Below are 27,003 nucleotides of genomic sequence, written 5' to 3'. Positions count from 1 at the left end.
AGCACCTGCTTACCACGCTGACGACCCTGGTTCCGTCCCCACTCGGACCGAAACGACCCGAAAACAACCCCCACTCTGATCCAAGATTTCGAAATATTTGCTAATTTACATTGTTCTCGATTTTTCAGTTGTACATAAAATGATTTTTCGCTCACAAACAATGATGCCCCCACTGACGCCACCACAGAAATTTCAGCAAAATGGGCTTCTTAACGCTATCGTGTTAAAACGAGCTAGCCAGTTGAGCACATCGGTATACGTTCATGATGGTGAAAGTGCTAGAAAGTACGAAGTCTCTCAAAGAAAACAGCACAACGTGGTATAAATGCACATAAATGCACATCATTGAGAACGAGACCCAACCATTAAAACCTAGAACTAGAATCTTCAAAAGTTTTTTATCTTTCTAGCGCTTCACTATCACTAGCACTTCACGAGCACTTCACATAGATGAAGCACGTTTGTTGCACATAGATGAAGCATGTTGCTCAGCTTGTTGCTGAGCAACAAAAAAACCTTGTGCTTTCGCAGCATCCTGGGCCCTCGTGCGATACGGTCACTAAAAAGATGTGTGAGAACTAAAGCCTCTTGCATGAAGATGTTTGCAATCTGCTAGTTGAAAAGAAAGCAGAAAACACTTCTCTGGCATGACAGGCTGGGACAGCAGGAGAAACGAGATTTTCGTTCGGAGACAAAGACGATAAGGGGAGAAAGAGAAACAGTAAGAGTCTCTAAGTCAACGACATCACATTAACACCATTCAGAAAAATCGAGTGGTGCCAGCCGCTGCTTGGAACGATGAGACAAGGCAGAAAGCTGTGCGGAAACAAACTGGTCTAGCTGCGTAGTGGGGTCAAGCACTGTGCATGTGAAGAGGCCCGGTCCAGAAAAATATGGCACAAGAGAAAAAAAAAGCCGGACAAAAGGGAAAACCTGCAGGCAAAAAGCCGGCAGCATTTTCTTTTTTTCACCATTCAAGTCCCCATTGTGCATGAGTCATGTAAAGCAAGTTGAGCATCTAATTACGTTGGACAATTAGGGTTTTTCAATGCATTGCCTCTATGAGGCCGTCATCCGGGGAGGCTAATGAACCGTATAGTTTTGCGAAAGCAGGAGACGTGTAATTGAAGGTCCACTGTATTTTCACGAGATTTCGAGCTCTTTCTTTCTATTCGCCTTTGACAACTAGTTACATATTCGGGGCATAGTGCAGATTCAGTGCAGTTTTCTTTTTTATACAGTGCAGATAAACAATAGCGTAGCTAAAAGCAATTACACAGGTATTGGAAACGCTGAAACGGGCGGTTTTATTTTGTTACCGTTTTCTCAACCACTACGTATGCACCTGTGCTTTCCGTGGAGCACAGAGCAAATAGAAGTGAAGACACCCACCTTAAAGGCGCCGCGGAGCTCTTCAACAGAGGTTCGCAAGAAGTGTTGCGTTCGCTTCCATTCGACCACCTCGTCGGGGGGCCCAGGACTGAACGAACTCAGCCACTTCTTGCCTGTCCGCTTCAGCGCACCCCACAGACAACTCAAACGGCTGCCACCACCACTGCTTCGGGCATTGGCGAGAGAATGGTGCTGTTGCGCAACGCTGCTGTTGCGGCTGCCCTCGACGCCAAGCTTTTCCTGAAGCTGCCTGTCGATGGCCCGGCATGCCTGCCTCGCTAGCTGCACCAGGTGGATTACCTACACAGCAGACAGCTCTCAGTTTCCCCAAGTTATTCCTACTACACTCAAACCTCATTATAGCAGAGCTGCACCTTACACGAAAATAAGCACATTATATCCAGAAATCTGTTATAAAGGTTTATTCCTAACACTACTATATCTATTGCAAGACGGCTTTTCATTTACTTTGTTATAACCGATATTTTATCATACCTGGGTTCGTTAGATCAAGATTTGAGTGTATTCTGAATACTGTATCTATCGCAAGACTATTGTTTATTTACTTGGTTACAACCAATATTTCATAACATCCAGACTTGTTGTATTGAGGTTTGTGTGCATGAATCACACACTAAATTAAGGATTTTTCACGCGTCACATGTGAATGAGGCACCACCCCTTAGAAGAAGTCTGTATTAATTTCGACCATCTGTGACATTGCGAAGTCGCTTTATATTTGTGTCAACTCATCGTAATATTCGAGCCCACAAATGACAATGCTCATAAATGACTAACAATTACGGGCAAAGAGCTTCACAGAATGTTTTGAATTATGCTACCCATAACCCAAAAAAAAAGAAAGGAAATGCCAAAAGAGAGCAAGCAATATTCAAAGCCAGGTTGAAGGTCTACAACCAGAGTGAGTGGAACATAGCATTTGACCTGCATCTTCATGCGATAAAACTGCTCACTAATGCTATGTTTTCCTACTGCATTGAAGCAGGTTTTGCAATTCTTTAAACCAACAACAATCGATCCAAGCTTCCACTTAGTGCATCCAGCATCTCCCAAAGAAGTACCATCGTCCAGTGTCCCAGCACCCACCTGCTTGCGTCTCTCTTCGCCATTAAGGGGCCGGTAGATGAAGCCAGGCTCTTCGACGTCGGCCATGTGCTGTCTCACCAGGGTGGCCACTGGGGCACTCACCGCCTGCCGCTGCAGGGCGTTGCTCACTGGCGACGCTGACTGTCCGCCATTGCCGAGGCTTGCTTCCGCTGGAACGGCCACAGACGTGAGAAAAAAGAGGGTTACCAATTTGCTAGCTAACCTGCCATCACAGTACTGAAGTTACATATTAAAACCTGTCTGAAACAAATGTTTTTGAGAATCTGTGTCACGTCCAGGTTAAACTGTATTCAGTAGAAACTGTATTCAGTAGTGACACAAGCCCTGCTGATACATTTGGCACGATATTGTGTTCAATGAATCGAAATTCGTTATCTTTCAAACACTTCTCTATTTCGCGGTGAGTTGATTCAAACTTTAGTGCGAAAACCGTCGAGCGAATTACGCGAGAAGCTCGCTCTAGAATCTTTGTACACGCACATGGCCAGCACACACACAGTGGGAACTGTTGTTACAGTTTGCCACAAAGGCTGCGGACAAAACTACGGTTGCTATCAGCGCAATCTTGTGTAAGGACCATGACGCTTCGAAGCTACACGTGCATGCAATGCTCCCCGAGTCAAAGCAATGTGGCTTATGCAAACATGGAGGTCTAAACCGCGTTGATCATAGACAGCAACGACTTAGTTCTCAAGGAATGTGCATGGTTCACACATATGCCTTGAACATGGAACTACCTGTTCCATGTTCCTGCCTACAGGAACATGGAACTACCGTTTGCCTACAGCGCATGAAACTCCAGTCGCCATTAACAGAATCATTCATAGCAACAACGCAGCTCTAAAGTAACACGGCAGCTCTGAAGTAACACGGCTAATGCAGCGGTAGGTTAAAAGCAATAAAGTCGTAAAAAGGCCTCAAGCCTTGTGGCTTTCTGCAGTTTGCTTATGACTATGGTGGAGCAGTATATGGCACTTGGTTTTCAGTTGACCTCACCCGAAGCTTTGACAGAAGCATTCACAGCAGCCAGCTGCGTCATCCCTTATAGTTCCATTCACATGCAGGTTCTTTTGGCAAAAATAACTGTTGAGTACAAATATCATGGTTTGAAAACACACTTTCCTGTACAGTAAAACTTCGATAATTCGAAGTCAGTGGGGCCACGAGAAAGGTTCGAATTGAGCGGCTTTTCGAATTAACAGAACATACAAAAAGTGGGATGCAAGGAACTTAGAACTATTCAAAGTAATCGGTGCTCGTCGTTTGCTGTACCGGCTAGCTTGCGGCTCTAAAGGTTATGTTTTGCAGCAATATTTGGCCTTTATTTTTTCGCGAACATGAAGGAATGATGGGCCTCGCTGATGCCACCGAAAAAATACAAAGAAAACGCGGTCGTGACTGGCTGAAACGTGCGCCTGCAGAAAACAACATATCTTCACTGCAACACAGTAGTGACATGCGGGCAGCATGTCGCCTGCTCCTCGCTGCGTCAGCCATGATGCGACCATTTGCAGATTTTTTCTATTATAATTATGAATTAAGTAATGGCCAGTATAACAAAGCTCACGATGTGTTTTAAATAGAAAAAATGATCTTTGAAACTTTCAAACTTGGTTTTCGAAGTAGGTGTTGCTGGCAAGACCTCCGCCAGCAGTTCAAAGACTCGAATTGCTGGAGCAACCGGCAATTGGAGGTTCGCATACACACGATATCTGCTAAACTGTTCTTTATCAATTTCTTTACGATCTCAGAAAGAATGGGTAAACCATGACCCGCTGACGTAGCGAGAAACATGCAATAAGCTGCCTGCGTGTCACCACTGTGTTGCAGTGAAGCATGGCTTGTTTTCCACAGGCGCATGTTTTGGTTCACCACGAGACCGTTTCTTTTTCTTTTTTTTTGCGCTAGAAGTAGCGAGACTAGGGTGCTTCAGCTGCCACTCATAAGTATCGACACGTTGCATTGCCTTAAGGCAATCAATGGCCGTCGTTTTCACAGATTCGCGGCAAAATCGGGATCTGGAACCGGCACAAGGCACCCAAAGTTTTCGAATTGATCGTACTGATGCCGGCCGCCGCTTCAAATTCGCCACTCTAACTTACATTATAAAATACGGGACAGCATAAATCCTTCAAATTAGGCACGATTTCGATAGAACCGAGTTGAAATTAATGAGGTTTTACTGTATATATATTTTTTGATAACATTGTTACGGAAAAGAAGAGACGCCGTAACGACGAGACTGGGGATTAGATATATTGAAAACCAGCAATAATGGCGTGACCGGTTCACTAGGGATCGAGCGGAGACAACTCTTCGTCTTCCTCATCAGGCACACACGCGCGTCGCCCCCTAGAATATCAATATACATGCATATAGCATAACCCCCGGCGGCACAAGCGCTGTCTCCGCGCATCTAAATGTCAACGTCACTAGGAGAGTTGTAGGGCTTCAAGCGCGCAACATGTACAATATCGGTAGCCTGTTGGGCACATGAAGGCGACAGGGTGGCAGGACTAATTTCATATGTTACAGAAGTAACCACACGAATGACTCGGTATGGGCCTGTGTAGCGAGTAAGCAGTTTTTCTGACAAGCCAACTTGACGGGTTGGAGACCAGAGCAGGACCAAAGAACCGGGCGGAAAAGTGTATGTCGCGGTGTCGTTGGTCATACAAGCGCCGTTGCTTCTCTTGAGAGGTCAGAAGGCGAGTACGGGTGATTTCGCGTGCGTGAGTAACCAGAGTGATAGCGTCCATGTCATATTCACTGGTCAGTACTCCACGGAACGGTATGACGGTGTCTAGAGGCAATGTTGGTTCTCGGCCAACAGCAGAAAAAATGGAGAGTAACCGGCAAGGTCATGGCGCGAAGAATTGTAGGCAAATGTGACGTACGGCAATGTGCGATCCCAGGCGGTGTGGTTGGTAGAAACACACTTAGCGAGCATGTCTGTAGGAGTTCAGATTTAGACGCTCCGTGAGTTCATTGGTTTGCGGATGGTATGACGTAGTCAGCTTGTGTCTCGTTTTACAGGACCGCAAGATGTCGGCTATGACCTTCGACAAAAAGGTGCGACCACGGTGTGTAAGCAGCCGCCGTGGGGCTCCGTGTTGCAAAATCACGTTCTTGAGGAAGAAGTCGGCGACATCTGTGGCGCAGCTTGTTGGGAGAGCTCGTGTGATGGCATAATGCGTGGCGTAGTTGGTGGCACGGCTATCCACTTGTTACCCGAGGAAGACAAGGGGAAAGAACCAAGTAGGTCCAAGCCAACGCGGAAGAACGGTTCTGACGGAATATTAAGTGGTTGAAGGCGTCCGGCGGGAAGTGTCGATGGTGTTTTGCGGCGCTGACATTTCCCACAAGCCGCAACGTATCTTCTGACTGAGCGTGCAAGCCCTGGCCAGAAGAAACGTTGGCGTATTCGGTCATAAATGCGTGACATACCAAGGCGACCAGCAATGGGCAGGTCATGAAGTTCATGTAGAACTTCTGAGCGAAGGTGTTTCGGAATGACAAGCAGCAGAGCCGGTCCATCCGGCTCAAAACTTTGGCGGTATAATAATCATCGTGGAGCACGAATGAGCGATGGGACTGACTGGGAGATGGCGATTCGAGGTGCTTAATGACAGCTCGCAAGGACGCATCATAGCGCTGCTAGTCACCAATGCATGTCATTCGCCAAAGGGAAAAGACGCAAGGCTCTGTGTCGGTGTCAGGCATAGTGCTCGACTCAGCGACCGGGTAGCGGGACAGGCAGTCTGTGTCCTTATGTAGGCGTCCAAATTTGTACGTAACCGTGTAGGTGTACTCTTGGAGTCGCAGAGCACAGCGCCCTAGCCGGCAAGTAGGATCCTTCAGTGACGTAGGCCAACATAGCGCATGATGGTCAGTTATCACAGAGAAATTAGTGCCATATAAATATGGGTGGAACTTTGAGACTGCCCAAACAAGAGCAAGACATTCACGCTCCATAATAGAATAGTTGCGCTCAGCAGCTGTGAGGAGGCGGTAGCGTAGGCGACAACTCGGTCGTGTCCTCGTTGGTGTAGGGCTAACACGGCTCCGATTCCGTGATCACTAGCATCGGTTCGAACTTCCGTCGGAGCGAATGGGTCAAAATGAGCCAATATGGGTCAAAAAGCAGCAGCTTGGTCGGTACCCCTCGTAAATGTGACGTCTTTCTTCAGAAGCTTTGTGAGGGGTCAAGCGATGATAGCGAAATCTTTCACAAACCTAAAATAGGAGCAGCAAAGTCCTACAAAACTCCGGACGTCTTTGGCTGACTGGGGTACAGGAAAACTGGTGACTGCACGAATTTTCTCAGGGTCCGGCTGCAGAGGCGTCGACAAGGTGGCCCAACACTGTAATTTGCCGGCGTCAGAAGCGGCACTTCGACGAGTTCAACTGAAGGCCTGCAGTGCGGAATATGTCAAGAATAGCTGACAAACGCTGAAGGTGGGTCTCAAATGTTGGGGAATATACAACGACATCGTCAAGATAACAAAGACATGTTGACCATTTGAACCCTTGTAGCAGAGTCCATGTGCTCCAACGTGGCTGGAGCGTTGCATGGCCCAAACGGCATAACCTTGAACTGATATAGGCCATCTCGAGTTACAAATGCAGTCTTCTCTTGGTCTTTTTCGTCGACAGCAATCTGCCAGTAGCCGGAACATAGGTCTATTGTAGAAAAGTATTGGGCGCCGTGGAGACAATCGAGAGCGTCATCGATGCGGGGTAAAGGGTAAACGTCCTTTTTCGTGATTCTATTCAGATGACGGTAATACACGCAGAAGCGCCACGTGCCATCTGTCTTTTTAACGAGCACAACGGGAGAGGCCCAATGGGTTCAAAGAGGGTTCAATAATTCCTTTTGCTAACATATTGGTGACTTCTTGTTGAATTACTTCACCCTTGGTGGCAGACACCCGGTATGGTCGCCGATGAATGGGATGAGAATCACCTGTGTTAATGCGGTGCTTGACGAGTGAAGTCTGGCCGAGTAGACAGCTGTCGATGTCGAATATGTCGCGGTATGAAGCCAGAAGGCGGCATAGCGCGGTTGACTTCTCAGGTTTGAGGTCCGGGGCGATCATGGAGCGTAAGGTCGCATCGAGGCACGTGGCATCCTGCGAGCGATGTGGGTGCTCGGGGCATACGTCTGCCGTAAAACAGGTGACGCGGTAGTCAATTAAGGGCTTTAGCGTGGTGACCGAAATTCCTTGGGGTAGCACTTGTTTTATAAAACCGAAATTGATAACAGGTAAATATGTTCGCTTAGAGGCCGTGCTTACGACGGAGTGTGGGACAGTAATGTCACGCACCAGGAGAACATCAGTAATCGGCGTCACGATATACTCCCGTGCTCGGCGTCACTGTCGAGCACGGGAGAGGGTGTTGCCAATTCGACGAATGTGAGAGCTTTAGGCGGTATCCGGAAGAAGTCAGTGGTGCACAGGCTGTTCGGGAGTTCAGGGTGAGAATCCGGGAGAAGAGGAAGTTCTAGGCAGAGAGTACCGGCGGCACAATCTATCAGGGCAGAATGCGTCGATAGAAAGTCCATGCTGAAGATTAGGTCGTGCGGGCAATATTCAAGCACCGTAAATAAAATGGGGACATGACGGCCGGCAATACTAATAAGAGCGGTACACATTCGAGTGATGGCCACAAATCCACCATCAGCGACACGGAGGGCTTCATAAAGTTGCTGAAGGCGTGAGGACTTTTTTGAGCAGGCGACACAGATGAGCACTCATTATGGACACTTGAGCTCCGGTATCAACTAACACCATCAAAGAAATACCGTCCACATACACCTAAATCAAGTTCGTATTAGTGAGGAGCGTCAACGGAGGATTCGGATCAGTCGCAAGTGATGCAACACTACCTCCCGGAGCTGCATGATCTAGTTTTCCATCTGAGAGGATCCATAATTGACTGGCGACGGATAGCGGCGTGGTTGGGGCAATGGGGAACAACGGCATTGAAGTGACGGCGAACGAGCAGTAGAGCGGCTGTTAGGGACGTCAAAAGAAGGGTACACACGACTGGGCGAACAACGATGGGAGTCCTCGTATGGTCGAGTAGAGGAAAATGGGCTCGTTTTAGGGCGTCCAAGTGCTGCGGCAGTAGCGGGAGATATGGCCAACTCGGTGGCAGCGGAAGCAGATCGGCTTGTCGTCTGCAGTTCTCCATTCCGCCGGATTGCGGGATCGCGGTATAAAATGTAAGTCATGGCGTGATGCATTTGTTGTCATTGGTCTGGAGATGGGTCGGGAGACAGAGCAGGCCACAGGAAAACCGAGCTTTGCAATTTCCTGCCTCACGACGGCTTGAATAATACAGACCGCCGGAGGCTTTCTGCGGCGCCATGGTCGAGCGGATGTGGAGGAAATGGTGCCGGACTTGACGCCTTAAGCTCCCGTCGAACTATTCGTGTCACGCTGTCCTGCATGGGTGGTGCGGCACCGAGATCGGTGCAGGTGGATGTAAAAGCTGTGTTTGGTAACCGCGTAAATTGAGGCAGAACACGGCGGCTGTTGGCTATTTCGAAGGGGCGGCATTCCTTGTCATATCTACGGTCGTGATGTTAGTGTAGACAAGCAAACTGAAGGCATCGTCCGCGATGCCCTTGAGTATGTGGCCCACCTTGTCACTCTCTGTCATTTGCTCGTCGACTTTTCGGCACAACGAGGGCACGTCCAGTATGTACGAGACATACGACTCTGTTGAGGACTGCACACGAGTGGCGAGTTCTTTTCGCACTTCCATTTGGCGACTGGACGGGTCCCCAAAGATGTCGCGTAGTCGCTCCTTGAAGATATCCCAGCTGGTGAGCTCGGTCTCATGGGCATCGAACCAGACCCGTGGGATGCCGTCCAAGTAAAATATTACGTAGGCGAGCATCATGGTAGGGTCCCATCGGTGCGTCTGGCTAACACGCCCGTACATACGGAGCCAGTAGTCAACGTGAGCCCACGTTGTGCGGAGAATGTATCGGGATCCCGGGGGGCGGGCATCGTCAGGTATGTAGTGGCTGGAGCTACAGATGGAGACGCTGACGGGCTGTTGTCATTGGTAGCCATGGTCGGAGACTGAATGGTGCGGCCACTGCGAAGCTTCGTGGTGAAGACGGGGAATGTTCCACCTCCACCAAATATGTCACGGAAAAGAAGAGATGCCGTAACGACGAGGCTGGGGATTAGATATATTGAAAACCAGCGGTAATAGCGTGACCGGTTCACCAGCGATCGAGCGGAGACAACTCTTCGTCTCCCTTGTCAGGCACACACGCGCTTCGCCCCCTAGAATATCAATATACATGCATATAGCAATATAAAAAAATTTTCGCTTTCCCTTGAGATTCGTAGCACCAACATTCTACAGTAGTGCCAGGTTTAGCGAACGTTGGCTGACACGTGCCTCGCCTTCTTAATCTCTATGCCAAACACATTCACAGATTTCTAGCTTAGGAAATGTCCTGCATTTCAGAAATTAAGCAGCCATGTGAATGGAAAAAAGAGAAAGGAGGACAGAAAGACATAGAGATATGCAGGCTGCAATGATTGCTGTATGATGCAACTTACCTTCTGTGATCATAGCAAACAGGTTAGGCTGAAAAAGGACCTGCAACATAGCACAAGAAGAATTGGCCAAAATGCAGACATAAGCAGCAGCAAAGCAGACAGATGATGAAAGTCATTGTCATCTCGAAATAGCGACATTCTTTGGGGGGAGGGGGGGGGAGTAGGGAGAGCAAGGAGCCCAGCACTTTATTTAGTTTAAAAGATGTTGATTAATGTTTGAATAAAGACGACTAGCATTAAAGCGTGCAATAGGCTTAAAGTGGCGCTATGGCACATGAGTGCGCAAGCAGATACCTGGAGATGCTTGCTGTGATACAGTGATAATTCATACAGGTATGCCTGCCAGCGATAATTCATATTCATACAGCGATAATTCACAGCGATAATTCATACAGGCATGCCTGCCAGTGGTTGCCATCTCAATCGTCTTCGTTCTTTTTCCCTGCGATTACCCGCAAAGGCACTGCCACAATCGCGCGACAGTCGGAATAATTGACTGCCCAATCTTTGCACTGATCAAAATTACGGAAAGCCATTCGTGGCACTGAGACGTCGCCAGCTACGCCACTGATTACCAAAGAGAGGGAAGACCACTCAACCCCTTTTTATCCGGTTCCCTCTCGGACACGTGTCTCAAACACTTCTCACATACAGAGATTCGTGCTGGGGCCGGGAAGTAAGAGATGCTACGACCTGTTCCTGTTTACTGATTCATTTAATTTATTATTAATTTAAAACATCGTATACCGCGTACATCAACCACTACACAAAATTATAACACATGATCTAGACACTCGCGACGTTCGACACGGGGCAGGCACATAAAGAAAGTAACGGCAACCATACAAGGGTATGCATAAAAAAAAACACACGACAACACAAATGATAAAGTCATTAATTAATAAAACCGCGCAATGTCTCAATATGCAGCATCCCTTCCTGCAAAGCTCGTTTAAGTAAGGGAGGTGAAGTTCGTCTCACAGAATGTCCATGTAGTTGGGGCCTCGGAGTTGGCTGCTCGAATCGGGGCCAAAGGTTGGTTCTTGGCATCGAGGTCTGATTTGTCCAAATCGTCAGCGTCTTCATCGTCTTCGTCATCGTCGCCTACGTCGTGCCTCTCAGTGATTTCCATCTTAGCTTCTCTACCATCTCGAGCTCATCGCATCGTCTCTCTGACTCTCTTCGCATCGTATCTCTCGGACCCCCGTATCGTCGCCGTCTACCTCTTTTTCTCCCCTGGGAAAGACTCTCCTCGCCTTTCCCCTTCCTTGACACGTGGCCGCTTTTTTCGGGTTCCGACTCTGCCCTCCCAGGGCACCAAACCAATCGCCGCTATCCACGCGGCATATATTTTCTTCTCAGTCGGAGTGTATCATCTTTGGCGGCCGCCCCCGCGGCCTACACCAGTAGAAAACCCTCTCCCAAACAAAGCCGAGCAAGTAACAATGTACAAACTCAAGCCTAAGAGAGAGAAAGAGATGGGCGAGCTGTCCCAAGACATTTTAATTACGGGCGAACAATGGTCCCGATGCTTCCGGTACTTGGTGAGTCGATGTCCAGACCAAGTCTCAACGTTTCCATGCAGCTCAGTATCTCCCACGAAATTCTCCGTAGCCGCCGCTTCTTCGTCATTCAACACCGCGGATGGCCATCCGCGCAGAACGCAGTAATGAGCCCTAGAGCCAAGGAGGCTGACAGAAAGTCATACTGGACCCGGCACAGGCGCTGCGGCAGCGTCGCATTCCCCGAACCAACAAAAGGTGCTCTGCTGCTCCCCCATGCCACAAATCTGAAGGGTGCGCGCGGAATACCTCCACCGTACACTGTCACCCTGTCTGTAGACGACAAGGCGCCGCCCGGTCCTCGTGTTTGCGCGGGGGAGCCCGCGAGAATAGTAGAAATAATCCTTCCAGGTCTTCCTCCACTCCGGAATGCCCATTCGTTACATGGGAATGCCCATTCGTTGTGTTCATGCCATTTTCGCCGTTGCATGGGCACCAAAGAAACGGCGCAGGAGGTCGACCGCAGCGAGCGCCTGCAACCCGTCGGCGCGTCGAACGCATGCGAGACTACGGCGTCTTTGTTGTTGCTTGCATCGGTCTGTCCGGTGACAGCTGTGTCGATAGCATAGTCAGTAGGCTCCTTTGTTGTTACCACGTTGGCATGAGCGTTGACATAACCGCAGAAGGAGTCAACTGCCGCAACACCGGCGTCACAAAGTGCTTTCCAGGACGTTCCATCACCCACAGCAGTCCCATCACGCGCGGCACTAGTGGAGTCGCACGAAGCCACTTCGCACAAAGCATGTCAGAAACAGTTGCCTATTGTGCTTGCGGAAACGCTTGTCCACGCGTCTTGCAGCATTTCAATAGCCGTGTATAGGTCCACTTTAGTTTCTCGCTGCAAACTCATGTTCAGAGCACGCGATCAACCAGACGTTTGCGGTAGCCTGCCTTCAAGGACGTAATTATCTCTTGATCAAGTGGCCGGATGAGAGAAGTACAATTGGGTGGCAAAAACAGAAGTTCAGTGTTGCGAAGTTCAACAGTTGTGTGGTGGGCCATGCAATTGTCTAGTATTAAGCACACCTTGCGGTTCTGCTTATGCAGTTGCTCGTCCCAATCCTGCAACCATTTCGAAAAAAGTCTTGCGTCATTCACGCTTTGTTATTCGAGACGTACCGCACCATCAGATTGCGCTTCCCTTTGAAGCATCGAGGCGATGCACCTTTCTCTATGACGAACGCTGGCATCTTCTCAGATTCCATCCATGTTCGTGCAGAGCAGCTCGGTGATTCTTTGCTTGCTGTGCTTCCCGCCACAGCTCACCTCTGAGTGACAGAGGTTTACTAAGGAACATTTGAAAAAAAGAGCCCAGTCTCACCCAGTATTTTTCTTCCACTCGGCCAAAACTCTTTTTCACCCATGCTGCTGCCGACTCGGCATTAACGGAACGAGACTCGCCCACTACCGTTTTTCCAACGATGTCATGCCTCTCCTTGAAACACTGTAGCTAGCCAGCACTGGCGACGAAACAGTCATGGCACATTATACAGGCAAAATTTCTAGCCTTTCTCTGCAAAATTTCGCCACTCATTGTCATATTCAGCGCTCTAGCGTTTAGAAATCATTCATAAACAGCATGTTCGACTGGCTTGAACGCCGGGCTTGAACGCCACAGTTCGCAGCTTCTTGCGGCTGCCTTTTACGCCGTCAGTAATGGCACTTGTGACCGCTTCACAGCTGGCAAGAATAATCGACAATGTGCTCGCTGAAATGCTGAAGTCTTTGGCCACTCGAGCTTTTTTCGTCTCCGAGTTGACAGCCTTTAAAATGGTTGCCTTTGTTCTAAGGATAGCCTTTTTCGTTTGCGCTTTCATTAGCCTTCATCCATGGCGACTTGACCGTACACAGGCGACTACAGTTAGCAGATATCCATCGTCGAAGAGCATGTGCACCAAGCAAACACGTTGACAAGCCTTACGACAATCCACGACTGCGCAGCAGGGAGGCAGACCTGGTACAAACCGGTTTTCAAGGGAGAGGGAAATGGCCTTGCACCGCGGCAAAGTGGTAGGTGTTCTGTGCTGCGGCGTCGCTTCTCGGTCATGTGATCCGCCGAGCGCTTCTTCGATCTTCTCTGGCTGGCTGTGCGAGGAGGATGGCTCCCTCCGCTGCGCGTGACGGGGCTATAAGGTCGATGCGGGAGTTTTGAAAGAGCTCCGCGAAACGAGCGTTAAAGTCTGCAGAAAATGATATACTTAACACACTGCGGTCAGTTTTTTTATAGACAATTTGATAGACTAATTAGTTCATTATATCCATTTACCGGTCAATTTTACTTTGTTACAACGCAGTTTAAAATGCATGGTTTTCAATGGAGCTTTTAAGGGGAATACCATTAACTTCCTCATATCCATTATTTTGTTATATCCCGTTATAACGAGGTTTGAGTGTAGTGCTAGTGGGGTGCCAACAAAAATGCCTCTTTTCAGCATTACTGTGTGATATACACTATTAAAGCTATTCGATTCGAAATCATTCGACCAAATCACTACGTGCTTCAAATCTCGGCGAACCTTGAACTCATCATCCCCTCAATCCCACACAATAGGTAAGGAATCGAAAACCAAGGCATGTATGCGAGCAGCAAGCAGTAGAAGAGCGTGCATCGCACCTTGGTGCACCGATACAGCACGAATGCACAGTAGCGGCTTGCAAGGTCCATGCGAAGGAAGCGCGGCAACAGCACGCCCAGCAGCTCTGTGTAGAAGAGCAGGTGCTCCTGCACAAATGGCTGCCTGCATCATCACAAACGGAAAGAGGGCGTCACACTCCTTGTCCACTCGTGAACCTTCCCCTCTAAATCATCAAACAATTCACTAGCAAAAAAACTAGAGTGTAAAAAAGACGAGACACAGGAGACAAGTAGACAGGAACGGGCACTCACTACCAAATGGTCTTATTATGAAAGAACTGTGGAAAATATGCAGGCCATACGTCACAAAATCGGCTCCACACACATCACAAAGCTGGTCATATCAAAAACTAAAGCATATTGCGACATAGCAATTGAAATTCGCACTTTCGCAAACACACTGACGTCTGGCTGATGCAATCTTTCACCCTTCAATTTCATGTAGAATGCCTCTAACAGCTCTACATGAAATTGAAGGGTGCGAATTGCGTCAGCCAGACGTCAGTCTGTTTGCAGAAATGCGAAGACATGCGCTTCTATGGAGCAACGATGGTGAATAGAAAAACTTTGTTACATTAAGGAATTCATTATATGGAGGTTCATTAGAAGCAGGTTTAACAGTTCAACAATCCCAGAGATAACAAGATATTAGTTATAAAGGAGTAAATGAAAAATAGTTTTGCAATAGATATAGCATTAGGAATAAACCTGCATGCCGAATTTTCAGATACAATGAACTTATTATCCAATAAGATGCAACCTTATTACATAATGAGGTTTGAGTGTATACGGTGAGCACCCTGGCAAATCCAACTGCCACAGTGTCACGGTGTATAACTTGTGGGGATCTGAGGCGCGCCCGCGACCATTTGGCGGGCATTCCGCCACACGGCCACACCCTTTTGCTTTCCTGCTCTGTTAACACCACGTGGCGATAGAAGGCGCCACGTGCGGGCACAATACGCGCGCGGCGAGGGAGCGGTCTCTCCTCCGTGTCGGAGGAGAGACACGTGTTTCAAGCACGTTTTCCTTCGTCCGCGTCCCCTTTGGGAATCGCCGGACTGTAGCCTGCCTGGGGTGGCCTTGGGCACCTCGGCAGGCGTGTTTACTTGAGTGCTAGCTTCGGTAGCGTACGCTAAGCCCACAGCGGTGCCTAGTGCTTGAAGTGGTCGTACCACAACGAGCTGCACTTGCCGTAGGCCTACGCGTACGAGGTTTGCCCTAACACTCGCGACCAGGCCCAGTGGCCATCGTGAGAGTGCGCAGCATAACCGCAAGGGACGTTTTCCCGACCGGCGTGTCAAAGCTCGCCATTGCCAGCTGCGACGTGCTCGCGGTTTTCCCCTTATTGTGAACGTCCACGTGCGGGTGCCTTTGCTACCCGCGTCCCGGGAGCGGACGTTGTACTGTTGTTCGGGGTGCCGCCAGAGGCAATAAAGTGTTGTGTTTTTGCTTAGAACACTGTCTGTTTGCCGCGCCGCGCTAAACGCCTTATTAGTTGAGCACGCGCGGAGCGGTGCGCTACACGTGAGTAAACGAAGTAGCGGCCCTGTGGCTCGCTAAGCGTGAACCCGCCGTGATCGTCCGCTGCAGTTAGTAGCGGAGTCACCACACTGGCGCCCAACGCGGTATCAAAGGCTCATTAAGCCTTTGATTACTCTTAGCCGAGTCAGCCCGTTTTTGCGAATCAGGCTCGCCGCGTTTACCCGCGTTATGTCTGCTGCGAGTGAGTTCTGTCCGCTGACGCTTTTAGCAGATACCGCATTGCTGGAGAACAGGGCTTTAGCAGATACCGCATTGCTGGAGAACAGGGCCAGTGCCCCCCTTGAGCATCACAGTCCCGCACCCTCACTTGTCACAAGCCCCAGTAGAGATGACACGAGGTGCTACGTATCAGCTCCCACTGGAGAGGTAGCGTGTTTTGGGTCCGGGGCCATAGCCCAACCCGAACAGTGCACAAGGGCAAATTGGACTACTACTGCTCCCTTTGGAATGCATGGCAGTTCCATGTCACAGCGCTTCGAAACGGCTCTCAGTGGAGCTTCCGGGGCACAGATCGGCAGCGCGGCCTCAGCCGTTACCGAATTTTGCCCGCTGGCTGCTACGCAACCTAGCAGCCAAGCTCATTTCGAGCACGCGCCTGCACCGCTAGCCGCAAGCGGCCTAGCATTTTCACTTGAAGCTGCCCCAAGAGTCAGCTGTGAAAAACAGGCGCTCCCCAAAGTTGCGACGGTCGGTATCCATTTTGAAACCGCGCCGCTTATCGAGCTCGGAGACAGTTCCCCATCGCTCGCCCGCGCCGATAATGCACCGACACCTTCCTTTGTAGCGGGCGCACAGACGCTGCTGCAAAATGCCGCCCAAATGATTCAGGCACTCATGGGGGCAGTCCAAACGCTTTCGGCCATTCCGAAACGCCCTCATCCCGCTGTCATGTTGGCCGTTCCGACCTACAGCGGGTATGGTGATCTGCAAAGTGCAAGAGATTACCTGGACTCCCTCACACATTATCAGAGAGCCATGGGTCTAGACGACCAGGAAGTGCTCAGACGCGTCGTCCCGGCTGCACTGTCGGACACGGCGGCCAGGTGGCATCGGCTTTCCGGCCACCGAGCAGCAACCCTCGATAAGTTCCGCGTGGCCTTCCTGCGCGAATTCTTATCCGCTGACTACGAGAGTAGGATGCGGCGTGAGCTCGAGCTCCGAACACAAGCTCCTGATGAGTCTCTTCAGGAGTACGTACGCGCGATGGAAGACCTTTTTTCTATCGCTGCGCCCAGAGCCTCGAACGAGGAGCGCGTCGAACGGGTGATTAGGCAGGCACACCCGACTTTTTCGGCGTACCTGCGCGGCAGTCGCTTCCGTGATTTGGAGGAATTGGCCGTCGAGGCAAAGCGCATCCAAGGCGACATTCTCGCCGCGCGTTCCTATCAACTGCCACCGCCAGCCAGCGAGGCCCTCGAACCGCGCTGCGCGTGGGGAGGGGCCATTTCCCTTCCTGAGCGGCAACAGCCCGCCGGAGCTGCCTTTGCGGCTACCGCTACGGGTGGGCGCGCGTGGGAGATAAGCGATCAAGCTTTAGATCCCTACACGTACGGGAGGCATGCAGCCGGTGCTGCATCGCAACTCGACGCGCGCGAGCAGGGGCGAAATCCGACCCAGCGCATCACCGGTGGTAACGGTCGTCAGAGCGGTTCCTTTGATCATGCGGCGAACCGACCCCGGCAGCTCGAAGCTGCTCCGTCTCGGGAAAGGGACCGCGATAGAGTGCGCTGCTTCCGCTGCCGTCAACGAGGACACATAGCAAGGGAGTGCTCCGCGTTTGTGCCTCCTGTGAGGCAGGCAAACGGGAGCGCGGGCCGTTCGTGAAGGCACGAGCGGCCGAACCCTTGCTTCTCCCCTCTGTGTATCGGGCAAGCAGTCTTTCTGGTGCGCACGCGCCGTTTATTTCGGTCACCATTGTCGGTCGCAAATTCTCGGCGTTGCTGGACACGGGCGCAAGCGCTTCGTTGTTTGGCGAACAGGTGTTGTCCCACTTGCAGAAGCGCTCGGTGCGCTTGTGGGACAGCCGAACGACATTCACCCTCGCGAAAGGCGTGGCCCAGTCGGCGGGCGCCGCGAGGTTAACTGTCAGATGGGGAGGCCGAATGAGACGCGCGCGTTTTGTTCATCTTCCAGGGCTCAGTGTTCCTGTGATTCTCGGTCGGGACTTTCTCCTAAAAACCGGTATCGTAGTGGACATTGCGAATGGAGGCTATCGCGACGGACCTTTTTCCGAGCTAAAGCCGTTCATCAGCCCACCGGCGCTTTCTGTTGCCTGTGCAGTTGAAGCGTCGAAACCGTGTCACGTGCAAACTTCGGGGGCAGGCCCCTGCGCTATGCACTCGTCGGCTCAAAATCCCCATCGGGATCGAGCGGCACGACACGAATAGGCTCCGCATCTTTTGATCGCCTGTGCGACTCAATTGAATGATACACAGAAGGCTCGTCTGTCGGCATCGTTACGCGAATACGATGAGCTCTTCACCGATCAAGCCGGCTGTACCGATTTGGTGAGCCATTCGATCGAAACTGGCGACGCGCTTTCTTTGAAGTGCAACCCCAGGCCCGTCAGCCAGGCCAAAAGGCAGGTAATTGACGGCTTGCTGGACGAGATGCTTTCAGCTGGCATTGTTCGCCGTTCGTCCAGCGCCTGGGCGTCCCCAATTGTGTTGGTGCCTAAGAAAGATGGCAGTCATCGCCTGTGCGTAGACGATCGCCGTCTCAACGGAGTGACTCGTAAGGATGCCTATCCGCTCCCCACGATTAGCTCCATCGTAGGAAACCTCGGCACTGCGCGGTATTTTACCACATTAGATGCCTCCGAAGGTTACCTACAGGTCCAGATGGATGAGCGTGACCGGTGCAAGACCGCGTTCACGTCCCACAGAGGCTTATTTGAGTTCACTCGTATGCCCTTTGGTCTTTGCAATGCTCCTGCGACTTTTCAGAGACTCATGGACCGCGTCCTCGGGGAAGCAAAGTGGTCTTACTGCATGTGCTACCTCAACGACATCGTGATTTATTCTCGAACCTTCGAAGAGCATTTGGCCCACATTGCCGATGTGCTCGAGAGGGTGAGAGCCGCCGGGATGACGTTAAATCCCGCAAAGGCCCAACTAGCGCAAACCCGAGTTCAGTTACTTGGCTTCACGCTGGGCGAAGGCTCCATTGAGCCAGATCGGAAGAAACTTCGAGCAATCCTCGATTTCCCCGCGCCCAAGGACGTACGCGGCCTGCGCCACTTTCTCGGAATGGCCAACTTTTACTGGTCTTTCATTCCGTCCTGTGCCCGAGTGCAGGCGCCCTTGACCAAGCTCTTGGGTAAGTCAGCTGAGTGGCGATGGGGACCTGAGCAGCAAGAGGCGTTTTGCCGTCTGTCTAGCGCCATTGCGGAGACGGCGCAGCTCAAGCTCCCCGACCTGACCAGACCGTTTGTTGTCCAGACTGACGCACGCGATCTGGGATTAGGAGCAGTTCTCCTACAGGAATACGATGGTGTGTTGCAGCCGCTGGCCTTTGCCAGCCGCTCGTTGATACCCGCGGAAAGGAATTATTCCGTGACCGAGAGGGACTGTCTCGCCATCGTGTTTGCACTGCGGAAGTTTGATGTCTACCTTGATGGGACAAAATTTGTGGTGCAAACAGATCACAGCGCGCTTAGCTGGCTGATGCGGCTCCGTGAGCCTGCAGGCAGGCTAGCGCGCTGGGCTCTCCTAATACAGCATTATGACTTTTCAGTGCAGTATCGGAAGGGGAGCACTAACGTGGTAGCTGACGCGCTATCTCGTGCCCCAGTGTCTACCAGGAGCCTGGATCCCAGTGCGACAACCGCTAGCGGTGCCTTTGCGCAAGCGAGCGGTGCGGGCGAAACGGCGGCGGAGCCGCCGAGTGGAGAAAAGGGTGAGTGCGCTGACGAGCAAACCCTTTCCACGGGCCAGGCAAGCAGCGCACCGCGAAGCGGGCGAGAGGGGGAGCGAAAGGGCAGCGAACCCGTAACGCCAATGCGAGCGGAGGCGATGGCTGCAGTCCTGAGTGGGAACGATACCAAGCTCCCCTTTGGGAGAATGGGAATCGGTTTCAGCAGACAAGAGTTACTGAAGGCCCAGCAAGATGATCCGTTTTGTCGCGAGTTGAGCGACGGTCTCAGGGAGACGGAGCGCCGAGACGCTGCTGGTAGTGCGGCGGGCGCAGGGGGACGGGAACCGGTGTGTGTCGCTGGGTCCCCCGCGGATACATACTTGCTGGACCATGATGGACTCCTGCTGAAATACATAGCCACCGATGAGGAGTCAGTGGACCCGTTTAAGGGGGGACGCGGCCTTTGAAAACCGAATGTGCTGTCCCCTCTCGAAGAGAGCGGCCAGGAGCCGTGTTTGCCTTTCAAGTGCCGCCAAAGGCAGTCGGGGGAGACGCTTAATCCCTTAATAGGGGCTACTTCCACGTCTTGAAACCCCTTTTTCCTTTGTTATGGCCACTTTAAACGGGCGCCGCAAACGACCTTCAGAGCGTCATTTGTCATCTTCTCTGTCAGCTCACGGAGAGAGTGAAAACACCAGTCGTCGACGGAAGAAGAAATGCCAAGCCGCGGGCAGACTCACCCTACCTGCCCGAGCAACAGCACCGCTTTTTTACGGGGGGACTTACTGAGTGCTTGTGAATGTTTGTTGAAATGTGACCCCAATTCCTGTAAATTAAAGTTACTTTTGTTTAAATGTTCACAAGTGTTCGACCGTTAACTGGCTGGATAGCGGACGCTTTGACCCGTCAAATGCGAGCTGTGAGACCAGCATAGTAAAAAAGCGCTGCTACTGCCTTCGGCCGCCAACTCAACGTCCGCCGGCAATGGGATACGTCGCCACGGCAAGACCCCCGGTTGAACCCAGACACACGCCCATTGCAAGGATTTCATCGCCAAGGAGTTGAGAAGCTGACAGCAGAAGGGCAGCAACAAGGTGGGCTCATTTCAGCTTTCGACGCTCAACGCGCAGCTCAGCATAGTAAAAAAGCGCTGCTACTGCCTTCGGCCGCCAACTCAACGTCCGCCGGCAATGGGATACGTCGCCACGGCAAGACCCCCGGTTGAACCCAGACACACGCCCATTGCAAGGATTTCATCGCCAAGGAGTTGAGAAGCTGACAGCAGAAGGGCAGCAACAAGGTGGGCTCATTTCATCTTTCGACGCTCAACGCGCAGCGCACCACATAGTAAAAAAGCGCTTCAACTGCCATCGGCCGCCAACTCAACGTCCGCCGGCAATGGGATACGTCGCCACGGCAAGACCCCCGGTTGAACCCAGACACACGCCCATGCAAGGATTTCATCGCCAAGGCGTTGAGCAGCTGACAGCAGAAGGGCAGCAACAAGGTGGGCTCATTTCATCTCTCATCGCTCAACGCGCAGCTTAGCACCATTTGTTTCACATACGTCCGCTCCGAGACAAAACGTGCAAGCAAGAATGGACCAGGACGAGCTGACGCATGAGTGTCCAAATGTCACACCACAAGATGCAGTTTCCGCATCGAACGTTCGGCCGCAAAGAAAAACAACCCTATCGACGAGGGCTAAAGAAATGTACCAAACGAGCCGCGAAGAGCACTGCCGCAAACTAGATTCTGTTTGGAAAAACGTGGAGAGCGCTCTTCAGGCACTGTCACGCGCTAAGGGAGAACAGTTCACCGGCGCCAAAACGCACCTTCGTGCAAGTTACGAGCGCTACGAACGTGCTACCGCAACATACTCAGCCTTTCTCGAGAAGGCGAGGACGTTTGAAGCCAGACACGAATTACGGCTCCGACAGGTAATCGATGAAGACCGTGAGGCGATCGTGAGCGAAAAGTTACGAGAGGCTACGCCACAAGAACGCGACAAGGCACATGAAACAGCATCGCAGTTCTTTCTATCGGTTCACTCAAGAGCTTCCTCGCGATCACGACGATCGGGCTCCTCCACGATTAGCCTGGCTGCTGTGCAGGCCCGCGCGCAAGCAGAGGCCGTCAAAGTAAGAGCTGAGTTTGGTCGTAAAGAGGCCGCAATGCGCTTAGAAAAGGCAAGAATTGAGGCCGAGCTTGAGGTACTACAACATGAAAAAGAGGCAGCTGCTGCAGACGCGCAGGCAAGTGCACTCGAGGCAGCTGTGGAACAGGATGGCGGGGAGTGTGTGCGCCCACACCCACCTTTAGACCGGACACTACGGGTTTGGAGCTACATCACTGAGCAAGCCGCCATACGTGATGCCGAGCTTGCGTCTCTTCGGGTGCCTGTTGTTCATCCGAGAAGCCAGAGCTTGGAGCATGCCGAAGTAACCAACCACCTCCCGGACTTCCGTGACTATCACCAGCCGCCTGCGTACACGCCAGCACCTAACAGTTCAAGTTCAGAGCTTGCCGGCGTCCTTAAATTCCTGTGCCGCAAGGACCTTGTCTCTACAGGACTTACGAAGTTTGATGATCGACCTGAGAAATTTCGAGCTTGGAAGTCATCTTTCAAAGGCGTCATCAGGGATTTAGACCTTTCTGCGCAGGAAGAGCTCGACCTTCTAATCAAATGGCTTGGTCCTGAGTCATCGCATCAAGTTCGAAGATTGAAATCTGGTCATGTGGATGACTTCTCGAAGGGCTTAAACATCGTGTGGAAACGGCTCGACGACATCTTCGGAAACCCTGAGACAAAAGAGCGCTTCCTGCACTTCATGAAAGAATATAAAAGAAGGCGACGTCGTGCTCATCAGGAACAAAGAAGCAAATCGCAACGATTGGCCCATCGGCGTTGTCACCCAAAGCCTGCCCAGTGCGCACGGAATGGTGCGCAAGGTGGAGGTGAAAATTGCAAGGAATGGTGCAATAAGGAAACTCTGCCGACCGATATCGGAAGTGGTGCCCTTGTTTTCGCCATCAACAAACTGTGGCGTCTAACAAGTAGACACCAGACGGGGAGTGTGCTGTCCCCTCTCGAAGAGAGCGGCCAGGAGCCGTGTTTGCCTTTCAAGTGCCGCCAAAGGCAGTCGGGGGAGACGCTTAATCCCTTAATAGGGGCTACTTCCACGTCTTGAAACCCCTTTTTCCTTTGTTATGGCCACTTTAAACGGGCGCCGCAAACGACCTTCAGAGCGTCATTTGTCATCTTCTCTGTCAGCTCACGGAGAGAGTGAAAACACCAGTCGTCGACGGAAGAAGAAATGCCAAGCCGCGGGCAGACTCACCCTACCTGCCCGAGCAACAGCACCGCTTTTTTACGGGGGGACTTACTGAGTGCTTGTGAATGTTTGTTGAAATGTGACCCCAATTCCTGTAAATTAAAGTTACTTTTGTTTAAATGTTCACGAGTGTTCGACCGTTAACTGGCTGGATAGCGGACGCTTTGACCCGTCAAATGCGAGCTGTGAGACCAGCATACCGAAAAATCGCGAAAAAGTCGATTTTTGGCAAACCACATATTCGGGCAGTATGTGTCATAAACTACCTTTTCTGTAAATATCAACGTGTAATTCGTCGCGAAACCATTTGAAATAAAGTTTAGAACATGCCGCGGCGGCCCTCGAGCGGCGCGCGAGCGCTCAAAATACCCCAACTTGGCGTGATCGCAGTTTCTCGACCGCTCGACGGAGCGCCGCCATTTTGGTGTTGTTTTGTTTGTGAATTCTTGCTCTTTCTTTCCCCGCCACCTGCGTCGCCGGCGGCAACGCAGGAGAGGAGCAAGCCGCTCATGATTGGAGGGCTCGCGAGAGCTTTCAAGTTTCCCGCGGCTGAGGCGCGCAGCTGGGATTGGGCGAAGCGCGCGCTCCCCAAGGACGCGGGGGAGCCCGCGACTGCCATTGGCTGCTGCGCGCGATGACGTAGCGCTCTTGCGCATAATGCGGCCGATGCGGCCGCTCGTCTGCTGCTCCTACGTCCGGCGTCTTTGTGTTCCGCTCGCTTCCGTGTATCGTTGCAGCCGTTCGCATACTCTCCACGTTTCAACTGTCTTCGAAACGATTTTCAACCGTCTTTACGAGACGATTTTCAACCGTCTATACGAGACCGTTGTTGTGTTCGCTCACGATGCACCCAACGAAAAAGAAGACACTACAATCGTTCGGTGCAAGGAAGCGAGCTATGAAGCTTGTCCGCGCGGCGAGGCTCTCCGCTCGCACGTGCGCCGACGGTACCTGTGGGGCAGCTTCTGCTTCATCTACGCAAGAGAGTGGTCGCATCGACGCGCCTAGCAACGGGACTCCTGCTCCGCCGGTGCAAGAATTTGCCGTTACAAGTGCGCCTGGTGTCTCGTGCTCATCGACAGTGGCTTCCGCATCTTCTCTTTCATCGGCCTCGAGTGCGATCGCGTCGTCAACTGTGCGTTTGCGAACAAGTTTCCTGACGTGCGAGGAGAAAGAGGCGGCGGATCAACAACGCGCTGCTCTGCAAAGAGAACTTGGCGCTATGCCAGCGACGGAGCGGAAATTTCAGGCAATGGAGCGCGATCATGAAGCTGCCACCGCTACAAGTGAAGGCGAAAAATTTTTCCTTGTGCAAATGGACGCCCTAGACGACCTGCTATCTCGTACCCCGTGCCACCGGTGCACCGCGATTGGGATGACGGTACGAGGAGGCACCCAACTTGGACTTGCTGCAAAGCTTGAGCTAGTATGCTTGCATTTTGGAGTAGTTTCAAGCTCATGGAGTTCATCTCGTCAGGAAGACACAAAGGCCTTTGATGTGAATGTAAGAGCCATTATGGCAACAAAACAAATAGGCAAGGGACAAACAGCTCTCAACGACTTTTGGGCAGCGATGAACGTGTCCCATCGTGGCCTCCATCACAAGACCTTTCAGAAGCACCTGGAGAAATTCAGGGAACCGCAGACACAATGCATAGAAAATTTCTATGCAGAATCTGCTTCTGCTGTAAAAGCCACTTACAAAGAAATGGATCAATATTTCACCAGGGATATAACAGTTTGTTATGATGGAACATGGCACAAGCGTGGGCACACATCCCATATTGGAGTCGGGGCAATTATCGAATACCATACGGGCCTTGTCTTGGACGCCGTTGTTCTGTCTAATCAGTGCCTTGGTTGCCAAGTAGGGCCAAAGCCTGGAGACGCAGACTATGCATGCTGGCTGGAGAATCAGGTGTGCCAGAAAAACACCGACTCTAAATCAGGGAGAATGGAGGTTGAGGCAGCTATCATCCTCTTTTCACGCTCACTGTCGAAGCACAACCTCCGTTACACAACGCTCGTGTCTGATGGAGATAGTGCCACCTTCTCTGCCCTTGTACAAGAAAATGTTTATGGACTGGTCCCCATTTCAAAAGAGGAATGCCTGAACCACGTTCAGAAGAGGATGGGGACTGCACTTCGCAACCTTGTGCAGAAAAGGGAAGGGCAGGCTGACAAAGGCCCTCATCGACAAGTTGACAGATTATTATGGCTGGGCCCTACGGAACAATTCCGATGATGTGGCTGCAATGCGGCGGGCAGTGATGGCATCGTACCACCATGTGACGTCGACGGATGAGGAGTAGCACCACGACTTGTGCCCAGAGGGTGCAGACTCCTGGTGTCGTCACAATGCCAGCAAGATTACCGGTGTTCCACCTCCGAAGCATTCGTACAAGCTGCCACGCTATGTTGCAGATGCACTTCTACCCATTTATGAGAGGCTCTCACAGGCTTCTCTTCTGCAACGCTGCCTGGGAGGAAAGACGCAGAATGCATCAGAGTCCTTTCACTCTGTGCTGTGGTCCCTCATGCCCAAAGAGCAGCATGCGTCACTGATTGCTGTGGAGACAGCACTGCATGATGCAGTGCTAAGATACAATGCTGGCTGCTACAGGGCCACCCAAGAGCTAGCTTCATCAGTGGGGCTAACACCTGGCCACCTGGCCATTCAACGGGCAGCCGAGAAAGATTCTCTGCGCTTGAAAAAGGCTAAGAAGCGATCCCTAGAGAAGATGGAAAGGCGGCAAAGAAAGAGAGTGCCAAAGGACACCTCCAGTTACGCTGCAGGTTCATTTTTTTATGTTCCTATGTGCTCAAAACTTTCAAACGTCGTTTTCTCAAAATGACTTTTTTGGCTAGTGAGGTTGCTTATTCCAGCCATATCTCTGGAACCACTCATTGGATTTCCATAAGTCTTTTTTTATTATGTACATGAATAAATTTCTGAGGGGGTGACAAGCCCATTTTTTCAATATATTGTGTGTGTTATTCATTATATTTAATCAAAATTTGATTGATAATATCCTAATCACAAACACAAAGTTTGATGGTCTGCTAAAACTTTTCAGCAAGGAAATTCAAAAAAATGGCTCTGTTACCCCCTGGAGTATCAATCTGGGAATCATCATAGTTAATTTCATAGTTCCAGCACCTTTTGAAAGTTCTCCAGGCCTGGAATAAGAGAACCATGTGCACTACCCTGATATTCTGCTGTAACTTGAAAACCAGTGAACATAACTTGATGAAATTTTGTAGTTCTTCTAATGCTTTTGCTATAAGTCTATCCTGAAAATTTCATTAAGGGGAGATGCTACTCGAAAAACGATTTTCTTTAATAAGAGTCTGAATTTAACACAAATTGGCATGCTAATAGAGTTTTTTCTCCTCTTTTCAAATATGTTATTTACTTTCATGTAGATTGCTTGGTTTTCTTTCTGCAGGTCAGATACTGCAAAATTATGGCCATTGTTATGCAACAATGCTGACCTATAAAAATTTGAAATAAAGCATGCAGATATAGCTGACTATGATCCTTTGGAACTGTAGAGTGCAAAAAACTATATAAATTTTGTGTGTAAAAAGGTGAAATACAATAATAAAATAGAAAAATTTACTATGGCTCTAGTTGCCAAGGGCTTTCAATGTTATGTAATTTTTGAACAACAGAATCAAGCAGCACTGACAATCTGAATAGATACTTGCACTCTATGGGCCTTCATCATGCTATGTGCAAAAGTTCATAGAGGTATGACAATTCTAAGTATACGAACTAGCGTGTATAAGAAGCACAGATCACACAAAACTGCAAAAGGAGAAAAAACGCATTTGAAAATTTGAAACCTTTTTTTTTTTATCACAGAGTTGTTAGAAATGCATAATCTTTGGCCATAATGTTCAACAGAACTTTGAAAAGCACTGCAAGTTACTACAACTGTCCTGCAGCATAGGTTGTG

The 27,003-nt window shown here is 50.7% G+C and overlaps 1 protein-coding gene across 2 annotated transcripts in view; it reads right to left on the bottom strand.

Annotated features, from left to right (window-relative positions):
• Nucleotides 1-27,003, bottom strand: part of LOC119170357 (sphingomyelin phosphodiesterase 4) — a 104,512-nt gene that overhangs the window by 23,272 nt on the left and 54,237 nt on the right. For both annotated transcript variants that reach the window (XM_037421505.2, XM_037421497.2), the window contains exons 11-14: nt 14,286-14,409; nt 10,110-10,149; nt 2,500-2,669; nt 1,393-1,692 (exon numbers count right to left, since the gene is read on the bottom strand). In XM_037421505.2, the coding sequence (XP_037277402.2) occupies nt 1,393-1,692; nt 2,500-2,669; nt 10,110-10,149; nt 14,286-14,409 (634 nt within the window). The remainder of the gene's footprint in view (nt 1-1,392; nt 1,693-2,499; nt 2,670-10,109; nt 10,150-14,285; nt 14,410-27,003) is intronic.

Source organism: Rhipicephalus microplus, chromosome 3, assembly GCF_043290135.1.
Source record: "Rhipicephalus microplus isolate Deutch F79 chromosome 3, USDA_Rmic, whole genome shotgun sequence".
Taxonomy (NCBI): domain Eukaryota; kingdom Metazoa; phylum Arthropoda; class Arachnida; order Ixodida; family Ixodidae; genus Rhipicephalus; species Rhipicephalus microplus.
The sequence above is the reverse complement of the archived record's forward strand: the minus strand, read 5'-3'. Positions and strand labels throughout refer to the sequence as shown.